The sequence below is a fragment of the Diceros bicornis genome, chromosome 32 (genome assembly GCF_020826845.1).
Source record: "Diceros bicornis minor isolate mBicDic1 chromosome 32, mDicBic1.mat.cur, whole genome shotgun sequence".
Classification (NCBI taxonomy): domain Eukaryota; kingdom Metazoa; phylum Chordata; class Mammalia; order Perissodactyla; family Rhinocerotidae; genus Diceros; species Diceros bicornis.
Genome location: NC_080771.1, coordinates 9,993,872 through 10,010,822, shown reverse-complemented (window position 1 = coordinate 10,010,822; position 16,951 = coordinate 9,993,872). Strand labels below are relative to the sequence as shown.

General features: G+C 39.1%; 1 protein-coding gene across 1 annotated transcript; it reads left to right on the top strand.

Moving 5' to 3' along the window:
• The first annotated feature begins 64 nt into the window (after positions 1-64).
• Positions 65-16,602, top strand: NUDT21 (nudix hydrolase 21). Its single transcript, XM_058527856.1, has 7 exons — positions 65-294; positions 3,654-3,854; positions 4,718-4,781; positions 9,351-9,440; positions 14,165-14,240; positions 14,919-15,033; positions 16,327-16,602. Exons 1-7 carry the CDS (start codon positions 179-181, stop codon positions 16,346-16,348), a joined length of 684 nt encoding a protein of 227 aa, XP_058383839.1. The 5' UTR covers positions 65-178; the 3' UTR covers positions 16,349-16,602.
• The last annotated feature ends 349 nt before the right edge of the window (positions 16,603-16,951 follow it).

Below are 16,951 nucleotides of genomic sequence, written 5' to 3'. Positions count from 1 at the left end.
CTACTTCCTGCCGCCAGAGGCTGCGGATGCACTTCCGCCGTGCGTACGCCTCCTCTTGCGCTCTCCTGTTAATGGCGGGTGGCGGCTGCTGAGTGGGACGCAGTTAACCGCTGCTGCCACAGGGAAGGTCTCCCTGCCTCCCCCTTTCCGCTCGCTGCCAGTGCTCGAGCTCGCCAACATGTCCGTGGTGCCGCCCAATCGCTCGCAGACCGGCTGGCCCCGGGGGGTCAACCAGTTCGGCAATAAGTACATCCAGCAGACCAAGCCCCTCACGCTGGAGCGCACCATCAACCTGTAAGTGCGGCCTGGTCTCGCGCGCTGCCTTCGCCGGCGTCCCCTTCCTCGTGAGCGCGCCTCAAGACTCCAGTCTTCTCCTTCCGGCGCGCCACCGGCCCTCGGCGGGCTCCACGCTTCCCCGCACCCCCACTCTCGCGACTTTCTAGCTCCCGCAGGCTGTTTCCTTGTCCTCCAGCGCCAAGGGGTTCGAGTCGTACTTGAGAAGCTTTTCTTTTTCCAGAGAGATTTGTTCTCATGTCCCTGTGTTCAGTCATTGTAGGAACCCAGGTTTGCTTTGCACTCATCCTTTCTCCACCTCTGCAGAGATAACCAACCTCAAAACGTGGTGCTTATCCTTCCCGTGCATTGTTGATGCTTTCGCATCCCGTGTATGGCATCGTTTTGTGTGTTTTTATTTGATGGGAGTGGTATAATGTAGTATCGTTTTTGCAGTTTTCGCTCTTTTTCTGCCAATGAGCTTGCGAGATCTAGTTATAACGCGTAGGTTTAGTTTTTTCCCGTTATTGCTATATTGCATTTCAGCTCGTGAATGCACCACATTTTATTCGTCTGCTTAGTGCTGTCTGGCCTGCCCTGTCTTCTCTGCCGCAGCAGCAGCTTCCAGGCACCCAGTAGACCCCCGCATGGGAGGGTGGATGCTGTTATCGTTGGGCTTTCAGACCGTGGAGGGGTCCGGAACGTCGCCCCAGGGAACCCATTGAGGGCTGCGTTTTATTGTCAGCACCTTTCTGTGTAAGCCCTTTAAGCCGTTGCATTTCGAGGTCACTCAAAAGTAGCCTCGCTGTGGCAGGTAATTGGCATTTGGGCTCCGTCATGCTCAAGAAATTGTCAGTGTGCTTTTTTATCCTTTTTGAGAGGTCGTGAGGCACCGTGGTGCTGATCCAAAGGGAGGAAAGTGGTCAGTTAATGCTGGTCAGCGTTTAAAATGCGCAAGGATTTACTGATACTGGTATTTCAGTAGGACACTTTAGGTGTTTGTCTGTTTTATATTCAAGTAAATGAACTTTTCCCCCCCAAAAGCGATTTGAAATGGAAAAGATGGTTGTTATTGTTTTATTTGGCAAAACAGGTGCTGGCTTGACAGATTAGATAATAAGAATGTTGGGTTTATGAAATCTGGAATTAGTAGGTAGTTGTGTAGATACAAGTTAATATCTCTGTAGCTGCTAACGTAATTGCATTTTAATTTCATATCACTTCTTGTAAAAATCCTTTATAGATTTACATGAAGTGGAAGAGGCAAATGTTCTTTTAAAAAATGTGAAAGCACAGCTTCTGGATTACTTTCAGTGGTGATTAGAACTAGGACTTATGGTTTTCCCTCAGTTTGCCCTTCATTACTGGATCAGTTTGCATTAAGCCAGCATGTAGAATTAAGTTGGTGAAAATGTTTTCATTTTTGCTCCATTAAAGTTATGAGTTGATGGATTTACAATAGTTTTCCTCTCCTATATAAATATAGTGTTCAGAAATAATCATTGTGTTGTGAACTCAGTTCACCTGGGTGAGTAATGATCTAAATTGAAAACAAGTCCTCTCTCCCCAGTGTATTTTCTTTTAGGAAATACTGCATCAATGCCTACTTTGTACCAGGCACTGGGCATAATGCTGGGTATACAGTGGTGAGGAAATAAGCTGTAGTCCCTGCTTGACAAAGCTCACAGTATGATGGAAATAGTATGCATGTATCTGGGCTGGCACTCTGTTTTCACAGCTGCAGATTCTTACATTTCATCTTGATGGCGTCTCCTATTGATGTGAGAGCTGGCTCTTGCAGCAGAGATGTGTTATAGCTATCCTTAATTCCTTCTAACTCAGGTTATAAGAATTTGGTGTTAATATATATAAAGCGTTTTTTAAAATTGCCGGGCGGATAGTCCTGTGTGAGATTGTTGCTGCTAAAGACTATGTTAGATTCAGCATTGGGTCTTCTGGGGAAGACCTTTCTACAAATCTTTAAAGCACCCTGAAAATGGTGTATTTTATTTTATTTATTTATTTATTTTTTGTGAGGAAGATCAGCCCTGGGCTAACATCCATGCGAATCCTCCTCTTTTTGCTGAGGAATCCTCCTCCTTTTTTTCCCCAAAGCCCCAGTAGATAGTTGTGTGTCATAGTTGCACATCCTTCTAGTTGCTGTATGTGGGACGCGGCCTCAGCATGGCCGGACAAGTGGTGCGTCTGTGCGCACCCGGGATCCGAATCTGGGCGGCCAGTAGTGGAGCGCGCACACTTAACCACTAAGCTATGGGGCCGGCCCCCTGGAAATGGTGTATTTTAGAGCTGCTTCATTTATGCCTAGAATTTGACTTCTGGAATTAAAGTAATATTTTAGGTTTTGGCAACCTTGATTTGTTCCCCTTTCAAGCATAGCCGAGTGGATTAGTTATGTAGTTGTTGACTTTTAATGTCAAGGCATTTTGATAGAGTAGATACTTTGGGGATAGGCAAGTGTGGTCAAAGCATTCTTCTTACTCATAAGCTTATAATCAAAGGCTTTTTATGGTAAGGCTTAAGACCGAGGGGTTACAAGGTGGTACATGTGGTAAAATAGAACTATGGTATTTTTAACTATCTTCAAGGAAAAATTTGATCTTTACCAGGTAAGACAAAAACTACCTTCAACAATACGAGCCACGTTTTGAATTCTTGATAAAGGAGGAGAGAATATTCAGATTAGATATGGTGGGCAGAAGATTTGAATGAAGAGAAAGGAAGAATAACGATACTGAATAAAATAAATGCAGAAGGCTAAAAAAGATTTAGAGGGGAAAGAAAAGTTAATCTGAAAAGGAAAGGGTTGTAGTACCTGAAAAGTCTGAGGATAGTTGACTGGGAGAAATAGAAAATAACTGGAGAGATAATGGAAAGTGGTGGCTCAGCTTGTAGAAAAAAAGAGATTAGCCATTAGCTAATCTCTTAATTAATAGAATTAAGAGAAGAGAATTTTACTAATAGAATTTCTGGTTAGATTAGTAGTCAGAGGAACCCAAGGGGACGTTAGGTAAGTTGGCAGTGTTAGTATAGCGGCCATGATCTAAAACCAGGGAATTACCAGATATCCAGACAGCCACTTCTCGAAGCATTTAAGGGCCTTAAGGATAGTGTTATTGACACTTGAAATTCAGGTATGGATTAGCAGCTTGATCTGATGGAAGCTCTGGCCTTAGAGTCCAAAGAGCGGGATTCTAATCTCTGCTGTCTCATTAACTAACTGTGTAACTTTGGACAAATCCTATGACTCTTGAGTACAGTATATATACTTTTTACCATGGTTTCTTTATGTACGGTTGCTATCTGTTGTGGTAAATTATGGTTTTCAGTTCTCATGTTAGATGTTTGTCTTTGGATCACAGGTACCCTCTTACCAATTATACGTTTGGTACAAAAGAGCCCCTCTATGAGAAGGATAGCTCTGTCGCAGCCAGATTTCAGCGCATGAGGGAGGAATTTGATAAAATTGGAATGAGGAGGACTGTAGAAGGGGTTCTGATTGTACATGAGCACCGGCTACCCCATGTGTTACTGCTACAGCTTGGAACAACTTTCTTCAAATTGTAAGTATCGTTGGAAATTAACAGCGAGACAATTTTTAATAGGATTGCTGTTTTATGCTGCTTTGGAATACAGTTTTAGCCCTTAGTCATTTATCTCAACAAACACTGCTGTTAATAAAGTCTTTAGAAAGATAAAATCACAAGTAATTTTCTCCAGGGCGGTGCTCATTTATTGCCTAACTAGAAATCTGCATGTTTCTGTATTTTGTTCATGTTAATGACTGAGCTTGATAGAAGCTCTGTGAAACAAATTAGTCCAAGTTCAATTTCTATGTCATTGTAGCATTACTAAGAACAATTGATGATATTTCTTTCTTAGGAGAGATAATGCTTCCTATTCTTCAAATGGCTTACATTTTTATAGATAATTGTTTAGTTTTATCATTTAAGTTCATGAGTCTCTCAATGTACATTTAGTTCACAACCATTTGACTAGAGTGTACCAAAAGAAAAGTCTCGAATATTTAGATTGGAGTTCTTGAAAAATGCCCCATTCCTCAGACCTAAAAAATGTGGTCCATTGCTCTCTGGGCATTTCTAGACTCCATTATCGCCAGATAGCTTTCAGACAGAAGAGATGGGGATGGACTGGTGTCCCGCAATTATGTGACGTGTATGTTATGGTACATATTTTGTTTGTTTAAAACTAAGGTTTGTGTTAGTGTGGTGAAATACCATTATGAATTCAACTTTCTAGCATAATCTTCCCCCTTCCTTCGGTATTTGTTTGCTTTGATTGCCTTATCATGTGACCCTGATGTATGTGTTATTCAGTTACTTGATAAAAATAAGTATAATTGTGTTCTTCGTGTTATCTCAAAATTGTATTAAGTTGAAAGCTGAAATTCTTAACCTTTATACAGACCTGGTGGTGAACTTAACCCAGGAGAAGATGAAGTTGAAGGACTAAAACGCTTAATGACAGAGGTATTTTTCTATTTAACCCCTTTGACAGTTTCAGTATTGCCCATCTGAATACCATCAACTTAATGGATAATTAGGATTTTTATGTCTTGTGAAAAGGATGTTTATTTTAAATATTTAGTTTTCAGTAAATAAAATTTAAACCCCAGAGTGTTCATACAGTGTTTATTTTCTGCAAGTTGAACTTAAAAATACTTTATCTTAACATTTTTTTCCCTGAAATATTCATATAACAATAATGGCTAATAAAGGCCAACATTTATTGAGTACTTACTGTGCTAGGCACTGTTCTAAGTGCTTTACATGCAATAACTCTTTTAGTCATCACAACAGCCCTAGGAAGTGTAGGTACTATTATTAAACCCATTTTACTGATAAGGAAACTAGGCACCAAGTTCACATAACTTGCGTGATGTTAATACAGCTAGTATGTCTTGGAGCTGGAGGTTGGAATGCATGTAGTTTTGCTCCACAGTAGGCCTCTATAGAATTTTCACAAGAGAATTATTCCTGTTATACACCTATTGTCATTTTGCACGTATCTTTTAGGCTTTGCCCAAATTGTACTACTTTTTAAAAGTTATTCTGTGTGCCTCTGAAGATTTGAGGCTGAATGCATAGATGCTGAAAGTTTTTGAGATTATAGTTGTTTTCATTATTAAATATTTTTCTTTTTTAGCATGCAATTTCCCCTCCCCCCTTTAATTACAAAACTAATACATACATTCTGTGCAAAAACCTTGGCAAATACAGAAAAGTAGGAGAAACAAAACTAAAATCACCTGTAATCCTACCACTTGGACCTATTGGTTTGTCTTTCTAGTATTTTTTAAAAGGCGTTATAACTCTTAAATATTGTGCTGTGCTTAGACTCCATTTACATATGGTAGATTGAACCTACCTGCTTACCTCAGCACCTTCTTAAAATTCCAGCAATAAGGCAGTCAAGGGGTTTTAAAAAGATATAAATCCAGTAGGATTGAGGGAGTGCAAAATGAGACAATAGCAAAAAAAAAAATTTTAGAAGCTGGAAGGCAGATGGGCAAATTATAACTGACTTAGCAGAAACCTCCGCCCAGCAGGAGGGCAGTCCAGGACGCAGCACTGCAGAACACCAGAAAGGCTGAGGAGTTGGAGGTGACTGTGCCTGTGAAAGTGGGGGCGTGTGTGGACTGAAAACTAGATTGACTGACAGTCCATATAGAATATATTCCTAGATCATTTTCCCCACTCTACAGTTAGGCAAAGGCTGGCCGCTGATTGATTCTCTGAAGAGACTGACAGGAAATGCTAAGCACTGAAAAAGTTGAGATGGGGAGAGTAAGTAAAGGTTGACATCCTGGATAGTGAGACTTCTAGACTTACCTTCCTAGGCTGATAGAGTGTTGACAACCAGTTTTGCATACCCCAGGCTGAGGTTGAAGGTTTTGTTTCTGGAGAAAGCGACTAGTCTGAAAAAAACTCCAGATGATGATATTTGGGAATCTTCCCAAAGAAAAAGTGTAACTCTGTCACTCATGACACAGACGTGACAATTAAGCATCTTATTGCTTTACCCTTAATCGTGAGCAGATAACCAAGGATCACCAGGCTTTTGGAGAAGGCTTCTTAACAAGAAAGAGATCAAAAGAAGCAAAAGGAACTCAACAGAAACAGAAAATTCAGTGATTAACAAAATTATGATTAATATTCTTAGTGTGATAAAAGGAGATACTGCAAAAAAAAAAAAGCACTCATGAGTATTAAAAAAATGTTAGCAGAATGAAAAATTCAGTAGCGAGTTAAAAAATTGAGTTGAGGAAATCTACCAGAAAGTAGAATAAAAAGGTGGAACATAGGTAAGAAAAGATAAAATTAGTGGATCATTCTAGAAGGACCAATATAAACTAGAAATAAATAGAACAGAAGAAAAGAAAGAATTAGCAAAGCAATAATTCAAGAAGTTTCCCAAACTCAAAGAGCATAAGTTTTTAGACTGAAAAGACCTACTGGCCTGCCCTCTATAATGAATGTTAAAAGATCCACGTAAAGGCATATCATTATGAAGTTTTAAATCAATAAGGATAAAGAGAATATCCTAAAAGCTTCCAAAGGTGGAGAGGGGGGAGGGTACACATGGGTTAAATACAAAGCATCAAAATCAGAAGTGGTATTGACTTCCCAGAAACAATAGTGGAAGCTAAAAGATCATGGAACATGCCTTCATAATTCTGAGAGAAGATGATTTCTATCCTAGAATTTTCAGCCTAATCAAACTATAAATCAAGTGTGCAGGTAGTTATTTCCAGACATACAGAGTTTCCAAAAAAGTGATATCTCTTGTACCTTTTCTCAGAAAGCTACTGGAGAGTACTCACCACCAAAATGAAAGAATAAACTAAGAAAGAAGATACAGGATTCAGAATATAGAGAGGATCTAACAACACAAGAGAGAGGCAGAGGGAGGCCCTAGGACTCTAGCTATAAAGTAGGGCTGAGAGCATCTACAGACTGGAGCAGGATGATAGAAGAGTGTCTCTTAGAAAAAATGAGATTGATAGACTAATTGATATTTGAATTGAGAAGAAATTTAAGCTCTTGTAGGGACGAATTAGTGATAGTGAATGAAATGAAACAGTTAACTCCAAAGAAGAGGATAGCTGTACAAGTAAGGAAATTATATTTACTATACACTCTGTTGTGTCTGATTCACCTAGTCATATTAATTTATTTTTATTTTTCCTCTCTTTTTTTTGAGGAAGACTGGCCCTGTGCTAACATCCGTTGCCAATCTTCCTCTTTTTCGTTTTTTCTCCCCAAAGCCCCAGTACATAGTTGTATATCGTAGTTGTAGAGTTATAGCTCTTCTATATGGGATGCCACCTCAGCATGGCTTGATGAACGTTGTGTAGGTCCATGCCCAGGATCTGAACCGGTGAACCCCAGGCCGCTGAAATGGACTGTGTGAACTTAACTGCTACGCCACTGGGCCAGCCCTGTAGTCATATTAATTTAAATACTGAATAATGACTTAAATATTGACAATGGGAGGATGGTGGAAGAGAAAATATGAGTGGAGGATGTGGTTTTGAGATGTAAATTCTCATCCACAGTAGAGGGTGTTAATTGGTTTTTTTTTTTTTTAGGCTTTTAAAAATGAAAAGTAATAAAGCAATGGTCATAAAAGATGTTAAAAATGTAACTTTACAGAAACCTGACAAACACTACTTCAGCCAGGTGATAAGGTTGACATCAGTGATAAATCACGTTGATAGAATGTATCCTTGAAATGATCTGATGAGATTGGCACTTTACCTCTGTGATCTTCCTTCCTAAAGTCCCCCAAATACATAACCCCAGTCTAACTGAGGGACATTCTACAAAATACCTACCCAGTACTCCTCAAAACTGTCAAGGTCAACAAGAACAAGGAAAATCTGAAGAAACTATCGCAGTTTAGAAAAGCCTAAGGAGAAATGACAAGTAAATATACCGTGATATCCTACATGGGATCCTGGAACTGAAAAGGACATTAGGTAAAAACTAAGGGTATCTGGGAGCTGGCTCAGTGGTGTAGTGGTTAAGTTCTCATGCTCCGCTTCAGTGGCCCGGGGTTCGCAGGTTCGGATCCCAGGCGCAGACCTATGCACCGCTTATCAAGCCATGCTATGCCAGGCGTCCCACATATAAAGTAGAGGAAGATGGGCACGGATGTTAGCCCAGGGCCAGTCTTCCTTAGTAAAAAGAGGAGGGTTGGTAACAGATGTTAGCTCAGGGCTAATCTTCCTCACAAGAAAAAACAACTAAGGATATCTGAATAAAGTATGGACTTGAGTTAATAATAAAGCATCAGTATTGGTTCCCTAGTTGTGACAGATGCGCTGTACTGATGTAAGATGTTAATAATGGGAAATTGGATGTGGGATATATGGGAAGTCTCTGTACCATCTTTGCAACCTTTCTGTAAATCTAAAACTAAAATAAACAGTTTATTTTAAAATAAGAAGAATGCTTTAAAAAATGAAGGCAAATTTTTATTTTTTGTAAGTTATAGCTAGTGGGAATGGGTAGAGTAGAACAGGGAACTGCTTTTTCTCATTATGAACCTTGTAGAACCATTTTTAACCACTTAAAATGTATAGAGTATAGCTTTGATTAAAAATAACCTGTATAATGTTGTGCTACATAGATTCATAAAAAGGAAAATTGTGAATTTTGCACACATTTCTATAACTTGGCTAGTTGGGTGATTTACAGAAGCTACCGTTGATTTTAGAAAAACTATTGTATGCTATTGGCTGATGTCAGTAATTGATCACCTTTGGTTTTCCATGTATAGCCAGGGCCTAACAACAGATTTGTTGGTCCTCTACCATTATGTTGATTCCAGACTCCTAATTTTGAACTAATAGTGTATATCTTGGGCAGAGTGGCACAGATAATAACAAGAAATGACAGAAAGGAAATCCATATGGAAGGTATGTTAGCCATGTCTCTTTAAGGAGTGCTGCCAAAAATACTGTCTTCACTGAAGAAGGGTGTTCGTGAGTATATATATTTAGTTGTTTACTGGCTGTCATTTCTTTTTGATAGATACTGGGTCGTCAAGATGGAGTCCTGCAAGACTGGGTCATTGATGACTGCATTGGTAACTGGTGGAGACCAAATTTTGAACCTCCTCAGGTCAGTGTTCAGTTATATTTGCTGGGCATTTGGCGAAGTAGGAAACTGATTTTAATTCCAGCCATTTAAAAAGATCATAATAGAATTTGCCTTGAAATTTTCTTTTCTCCCTCCTTAATTTAGATAAAAGAAAAGACACTTGGCTTTTTAATTTTTTAGAGGAAAATTTCAAACATATACAAAAGGAGAGAGAATAGTAAAAGTAAATGAATCCTGTTACCTGTCATCCACCTTCAACAGTTAGCAACTCATGATCAAAATTCATCAACCCCTTCCCCCATCGCCCCATTCTCCCCACTCTCACCTTAGATTATTTTGAAGCAAATCCTAGATATAATTTCAATTGAAAATATTTCAGTGTGCATCTCTGAAAGATAAGGATCTTTTGAAAAACATAACCATAGTACTACTATCATACTAAAAATGAGAAATAATTCCATAATATCATTAAATGTGTAGTCACTGTTCACAAATCCTTGGTAGTTTCAAATTTTATTTTTATAATTTGTTTGAATTAGGATAGTCTCTTAAGTTTCTTTTGTATCTACTGATTGGTTCCCTGTCTTTTTTTCCTTGTAATTTATTTGTTAATGAGAACAGGCTATTTAAAGTCCTTAGTGTTTCCATTTCTGATTGTATTCCCCCTGTTGTCATGGAACATGTAGCTCTTTTTCCTCTATGTCCTGTAAATTGGTAGTTGGATTGATAGATTGGATTCCGTCTCAGTTTTTAGGGGAGGAGGGCTACAAGGCTTGTCATAGGTGGTATGTTATTTGTCTCTTGCTGGGTAATATATTACCCCAAAACTCAGCAGCATAAACAACAGAGATTTATTATCTTAGTTTCTCAAGGTCAGGCATCTGGGAGCTGATGAGCTGGGTGGTTCTGGTTCATGGTCTCTTGTGAAGTCATGGTCAAGTTGTCAGCTGGGATTGCATCATCTCAAGGCTGGACTGAGGCTGAAGGATCACAGGCTCACGCATGTGTTTTATTAGCAGACCTCTCAGTTCCTCCTGGGCTGTTGGACTGAAGGCTTCAGTTCTTGTCAGCTATTGACCCAAGGCCTCACTCAGTTGCCATGAGAGCCTCTCCATAGGGCAACTCCCAGTAAGACAGCTGGCTTCCCCCAGAGCGTGTGATCCAAGAGATAGAGACCATGACAGAGAGGACCCACGTAGGAAGCTACAGTCTCTTGTAACCTAATCTTGGCAGTGACATACCATCACTTCTGTATGCTGCTGGTCACACAAACCAACGTGGTACGTTGTGGGAGGGGACCACAAAGGTGTGGCTATCAGGAGACAGGACCATTGGGGGTCATCTTGGAGGCTGGCTACCACAGGTGGTATTGTGTATTTCCATCATGAATTTTATGATATCTGGTTGTGTACTTTTATAATGTCAGCAGCTCATTGATAGTAGTTTCCTGGATCTGTTACTTCATTAGGTTTGTGATCCTTACATAAAGAGAAACTTCTCTCATCAGCTATTTGGTTACCCTGAGGTATAGTTTGTGTAGGAAAGAATAGGTGCTGCTTTTCTTCTACTTACCAGTTTTCTGAAGAAAGAGTTAATTCCTTAGCATCCTCCCAAGACTTGACTTTATTCAAAAGAGAGAATAAGACAAAGACTTGGGTGCAGATGGTTTGTTTGGGAGGTGATCCCGGGAAGCAGAGTACAAGGAAAGGGAAACCTGAAGCAGCGAAAGTCAAAAAAGTGTACGTAATTGATCTCATTACAGCTGTGGGCAACTGGATTGATCGTGCTAAGGACTGTGAGGAACCATGTGGAATGCACCTCAGAATTGTCCATCGGAGGGATGGAAGACCAGGGACTCCTATCCCCCGGTAGATGAGGGTTGTATGAACTCCCTTGCTCTTTCGTGTTGAGTCTGAGCACTGGTTGAGAGACTTTTCAGGGCTTTGGAAATGCTTTGAGGCTGAAAAGCAGGAGAGTGGGACTGTGGGAGCCAGCAGGGAGCTTTCTGACACTTTCGAACACAGCTGCCCAGGAATCTGAGGTGGGATGAGAAACTGTGATGAGAGATCCAAAAAGCATCGGTTTCAGTGACCTTTTCAAGTGTCACGTGACCTCACAGATTTAAATATATTTCATGTGTTTTAATCCATTGTAATGACTGATAATGTTACTGATGTGCAAATTTTCCTATTTTTGACTAATGGGAGCCTCTTAAAGTTGGATCCTGAATTCTTTTGACAAGGCTCTATGATTTTGATAGCTTCTTTGCATGGCAGGATGTTCCAGGTTAAGAATTGCACAAAATATCAGCCAGGCTAAAGATTGTTCTGTCCTCTTCCTTCTGACTCCCTCGTATAGCTGACGGGTAGGAAGATAAGATGCTTTCGAAGTTGGTGGTAGTGCTCGCTACCTGAGAATTGTCTTGGATTTAATAAAGTATAGTTTCATCAAATCATGAAGTTCCTGGTCCAAAGATACATAGAACAATTATTGCAAACTTATCTTAGTTTCTTGAATATTCCTTGATCTAACTGGAAAATGGGCAGTAATAAACCCAAAGTTTTCCAGGCTACTTTCTGAATACCCTCATTCATCTCCCCTACCACAGTCCTAGGACAATTCCCTTAATCCACTGAACCCTAGGGTTGGCTCTGCTAGTATAAGATATAACATAAAGGTTGTCTGTTTGTTTAGTGAAACTTGGAGTTTGGTTAGGTGTCAGTGGGAAAAGAGCATGACACCATCTCCCTACCTCCATCTTTTTGTAAAAAGTGCAATTGGTTTAAAATAAACGCCAAGATGAGGACTGCAAAAGAAAGGCTTAAAAGAAAAGGAACATAAGCCTCAAGTAGAAGAAAATTGGGGTAATGCTAGTCATTTCGGTTTGGTAACTTTTGTTGTATGTGAACCACAGGTCTCTTTAACCTCCAAAGCCTGGGACAGTTGTCTTGATTCATTATACCCTAGGGATGGCTCTGGTATATAATTCTAACTTGAATACTGGTTAGGTGCCAATGGGATAGCACAGTGGGAAATAACATAGGCTTTTATAGTAAGATGTGTTGAATAGATACAGTTGGCATCACTGCTTAGCTGTGGCATCTTGGGAAAGATGCTCAGCCTCTCAGCCTAAGTTCCGTTCATGAGGTGGGGGTGATAATACTTCCTTTTGGCAACCTCTGTTTTTGTCTTACTCTCCCCTTATGTCTATTTTCTGCACTTTTTAATTTCCCTGCCCTCAAATACAACTCCAAAAGCAAAAGTAGATTTTCTGAATGTATTGTGGGGAGATGTAGGAAACGTTTTCATCACATACATACAGTAGAACAAAAAGAAATCTCTATCTTAGAGTTATAAAATTCTTTATGTTAAAATTCGTCTTTCTCACATAGCAACCTCTCTTCTCTAATTCTCTTCCTCCCTTTGAATTCTCCAAAATATTTACTCCATTTTCCTAAGCAGTCTGTCTCCGTCCAGCTCACAGAACTCTACTTAAACTGCTCATTTGGTGTTCCTGAAGCACATGTCTGGTGTGTGTGTGTAGTGGTTTCGGGGGAGGCGAGTCTTGTCAAATGCTTCACAGACTATACTTAAACTTTTAATATAGTAAACATGTCTACATCAGGATTCTAGAAAATCTAACTTGGTAATGATATTTATTTATTTATTTTTTGGTGAGGGAGATTGGCTCAGAGGTAACATCTGTTGCCAATCTTCCTCCATTTTTTGTATATGTGACACCTCCACAGCATGGCTTGACGAGTGGTGCAGGTCCGAACCTGCGAACCCCAGGCCGCCAAAGCGGAGCACACAAACTTAACCACTACACCACAGGGCCAGCCCCAGATATTTTTTTATAATTTTATTTTATTTATTTTTTCCCCCAAAGCCCCAGTAGATAGTTGTATGTCATAGCTGCACATCCTTCTAGTTGCTGTATGTGGGACACGGCCTCAGCATGGTCGGAGAAGCGGTGCGTCAGTGCGCACCCGGGATCCGAACCCGGGCTGCCAGCAGTGGAGCGCACGCACTTAACCGCTAAGCCATAGGGCCGGCCCTTTTATTTTTTAAAAGTTCAACTCTTTCTATTTTTTTTTTTTTTTAATTTTTAATTTGTTTATTTTTTTCCCCCAAAGCCTCAGTAGATCGTTGTATATCATAGCTGCACATCCTTCTAGTTGCTGTATGTGGGACGTGGCCTCAGTATGGCCGGAGAAGCGGTGCATCGGTGCGCGCCCGGGATCCGAACCCTGGGCCGCCAGCAGCGGAGCGCAAGCACTTAACCGCTAAGCCACAGGGCCAGCCCCCCCAGATATTTTTTTAAAAAACAACTACCTTTATAAAAAACGCTAATCAATATCAGACTTCATTGTGTTGTAAATTTCTCAAGCTGTAAATCCTGTGTTTACATATTTGTTTTGAATGGTTTACTACTTGTTATTTTATATTTCTTAAACATTTATTTATTAGTACATCTGTTAGGTACTTGATCCTGGGGAAGGAAAGACTAGAACAGATTCTATTTTTCTCAGCAGATTACACTGTATTGGGGAATAAACATGTAAAGAAATAAATGAAGCCACGGGATACATGTTAAAATAAAACTGTGTTGGGTTATGAGGAACTTGGTCTTAGAGGGTTCATATTTGAGCTTAATGTCTGAAATGAGAGAAATTGATAAATAGCAACATGAAAGTATAACAGATGTTTTGGCAACTACAAATTATTTTCTTTTGTTATTTTAGTATCCATATATTCCTGCACATATTACAAAACCTAAGGAACATAAGAAGTTGTTTTTGGTTCAACTTCAAGAGAAAGGTAAGTTACTTTGTTTTTGAAGGCAGCCATCTAAAAATTTTTGTAGAGTAGTTCCAAGGATACCTCTGTTTGTGTTTTCTCCAGGTTCCGTGACTTTTTGGATTTATTATAAAACTAAAAACGCGTACCATGTTTGTATAGAATTACCTAGTTTTCCTCGTAGATGTGCCAGTCATGCTACTGGGGGAAAAGTAAGTTTAACTAGAGCCTAAAATACCAGATTATAGTATTTTTAATAACTGTTCAGCTGCTAGTACTGATTTTCACATTGTGATAAACTGAAAGTTTTAGGAGGCAGATGAATTTTTTTTTTAATACCATCTTCAGGCCTGTTGTACATTTTAACAAGTAATTATTCCATTTCTTCCGATACTCTTAAAATGGAATCCAAAGTAAATTACAAACCCAAGATAGTTCTCTTCTCCCTTTTCTCCCAGCGCCAGCACTTATAAGGTGCTCTTCGTTGTTAATATCATGGATGTCTTTGGAGAGTCAGTCAGTTTCAAAGTTCTCACTATGAACTTTGCTTAAAAGACACAACCAAAATGTATTCATGAGAGTTATTTTTTTCTTCAAAAGTTTCTCAGATGTAAAATTGGTGATGACTTGACAAATGAAATGGAAGCAGTGATTATATGAGAAATTATACAAAGTGAATACTGTTTTATTTTGTTTTAGCCTTGTTTGCAGTCCCTAAAAATTACAAGCTGGTAGCTGCACCATTGTTTGAATTGTATGACAATGCACCAGGATATGGACCCATCATTTCTAGTCTCCCTCAGCTTTTGAGCAGGTATGGAAAGTTGAACCTTTTGTGATTGATTCATCTAAACTGCCAAATTTAAAATATTCGAGCCACTTGAGAAGGAATAATTCATGAATTTTGGTCTTTCAGGAAACTAAGCAATAGAGGGACCCTTAGGTCATGTAAAAGCCATAGATTAAATATGAGTGGCTGCAAGTGTCCCCAGACCCTTAGTTACAGCATGACATTCTGGTATTTGTGTAACTGCTCTTCCCCAAATCTGAAACTGTCTAGTAAAGTTTGAAGTCTTCATTCAAAGAAGAGATGGTAAAATAGTAGTCTGCAGTGAATAATAAATATGAGGGGAGTTATCTATATAAAAATGTGCAGATTTAATATCTTGGTGTAACATATTCTCTTTCCTTCTTGGAACCTACTGTATTTAGGCCCAAATTGGGACATGTGGGATCAGGTCTTGAATTTTTACACAGAATTTGATATATTTTTTTTCAGGCAGGTAGAGTGTTGAGAAATGCATTTTTTAAAAAGTTGACTTTTACTGGTTGAGGTCCTTAGAGCCAGCCATAGATAGGAATGGCAGAATAACACGGTGGGTAAGATGGATTCTGTGATCAGTGTTTGGATTTGAATTCCACCTTCAGTACTTCTTGGCAGTGTGACCTCGGATAAATGATTATACCTATTTGCCTCTTTCTTCATCTGTCAATGGCAGTGGTAGTCCCTGCTTATAGAATTGTGAGGACCAAGTGAAATAACACTTTAATATAAAGTGCTTAGAATAGTGCCAGACACCTGGTAAGGGCTGAGTAAATGTTAGTTTAAAAACAATTCCAGTAGTGATTTTGACCTTGTAAAGCTTGTTGAGTATGAAATTTGTCTTTCTATTTTGTCACACTAATCAGACTTCATCTTTTGCTCCTCTGCTTTGGTCTGCTGATGGGTTACAAGTTGAAGTATGGGATATGAAAAAGAGTCTTATTATTCATTTATTTAAACACCACGTGTTGGGTATCAGGAACTGTGTTGAATAGTCAGAATACAATGAGGTGTAACAACTTTTCCTTCCCTCAAGGAACTTATTAGTGGATAATTAATCAAATTTACACTCTTAAATTTTTTTTATTATTGTAAGTATTCAACAACGCTGTTCTTTAATGTGTAAGATGTGACAGGTGAGAGAAAATTGTGTTTAGGTGTAGAAAGTGCCAGAAATGTCAAAGGGGGGGCAAAAATGTCCAAATAAATTTCTTTATCGTCTAAGGTAGAAACTATGTAAATAATACTGTTTTTAATAAAGCAATTGTTCTTTTAAAAATTCAGGTTCAATTTTATATACAACTGAATTCCTGCACAGTGGAGAAGTAAAAGAAGCCGTCTCTGTGAGCACAGCTATACACAGTGTGGAATAAACATGGTAGAAAAGTTTTTTTGGTTTTATTTCTTTCCCATTCCCTAAATTGCCACCTACTTTCTATTGTTTGAATAGTAAAGTTAATATGAAGAACTAGATAATGGTGTAAACAAATGTGATAATGTTTAATTTACTTTTGGTTCTACTCATACTTTTTTGTACAACATTAAAGAAAGTGGACTTCTTTTCTATTTGTTTTTTTTTTTTAATTTCACATTAAACTTGTAAAATTCTTAAGGTGAGGATCATTCTTTCCCTCTCTCCCCCAACCCCGCCCCGGCTGATGAATGTTAAGAGATAATGGCGGCTTTAGGTCAGTCAAGTTTATGAGACCTTTGCTCTGACACCATTCTTGGGGGGACACTCCAAGACCATGTTATAGATCTTTGCAATAAGGATCTTCTATTACTTTTGGGAACTAGAAGTTGCTTGATTGAGTCCATGGGGCAACTCTTGTACCAGATTTTACACTCTAATGAGTTATATTATGGTAGAACTCCCAATATATTCCTGACTGGTACATTTTATATTAGA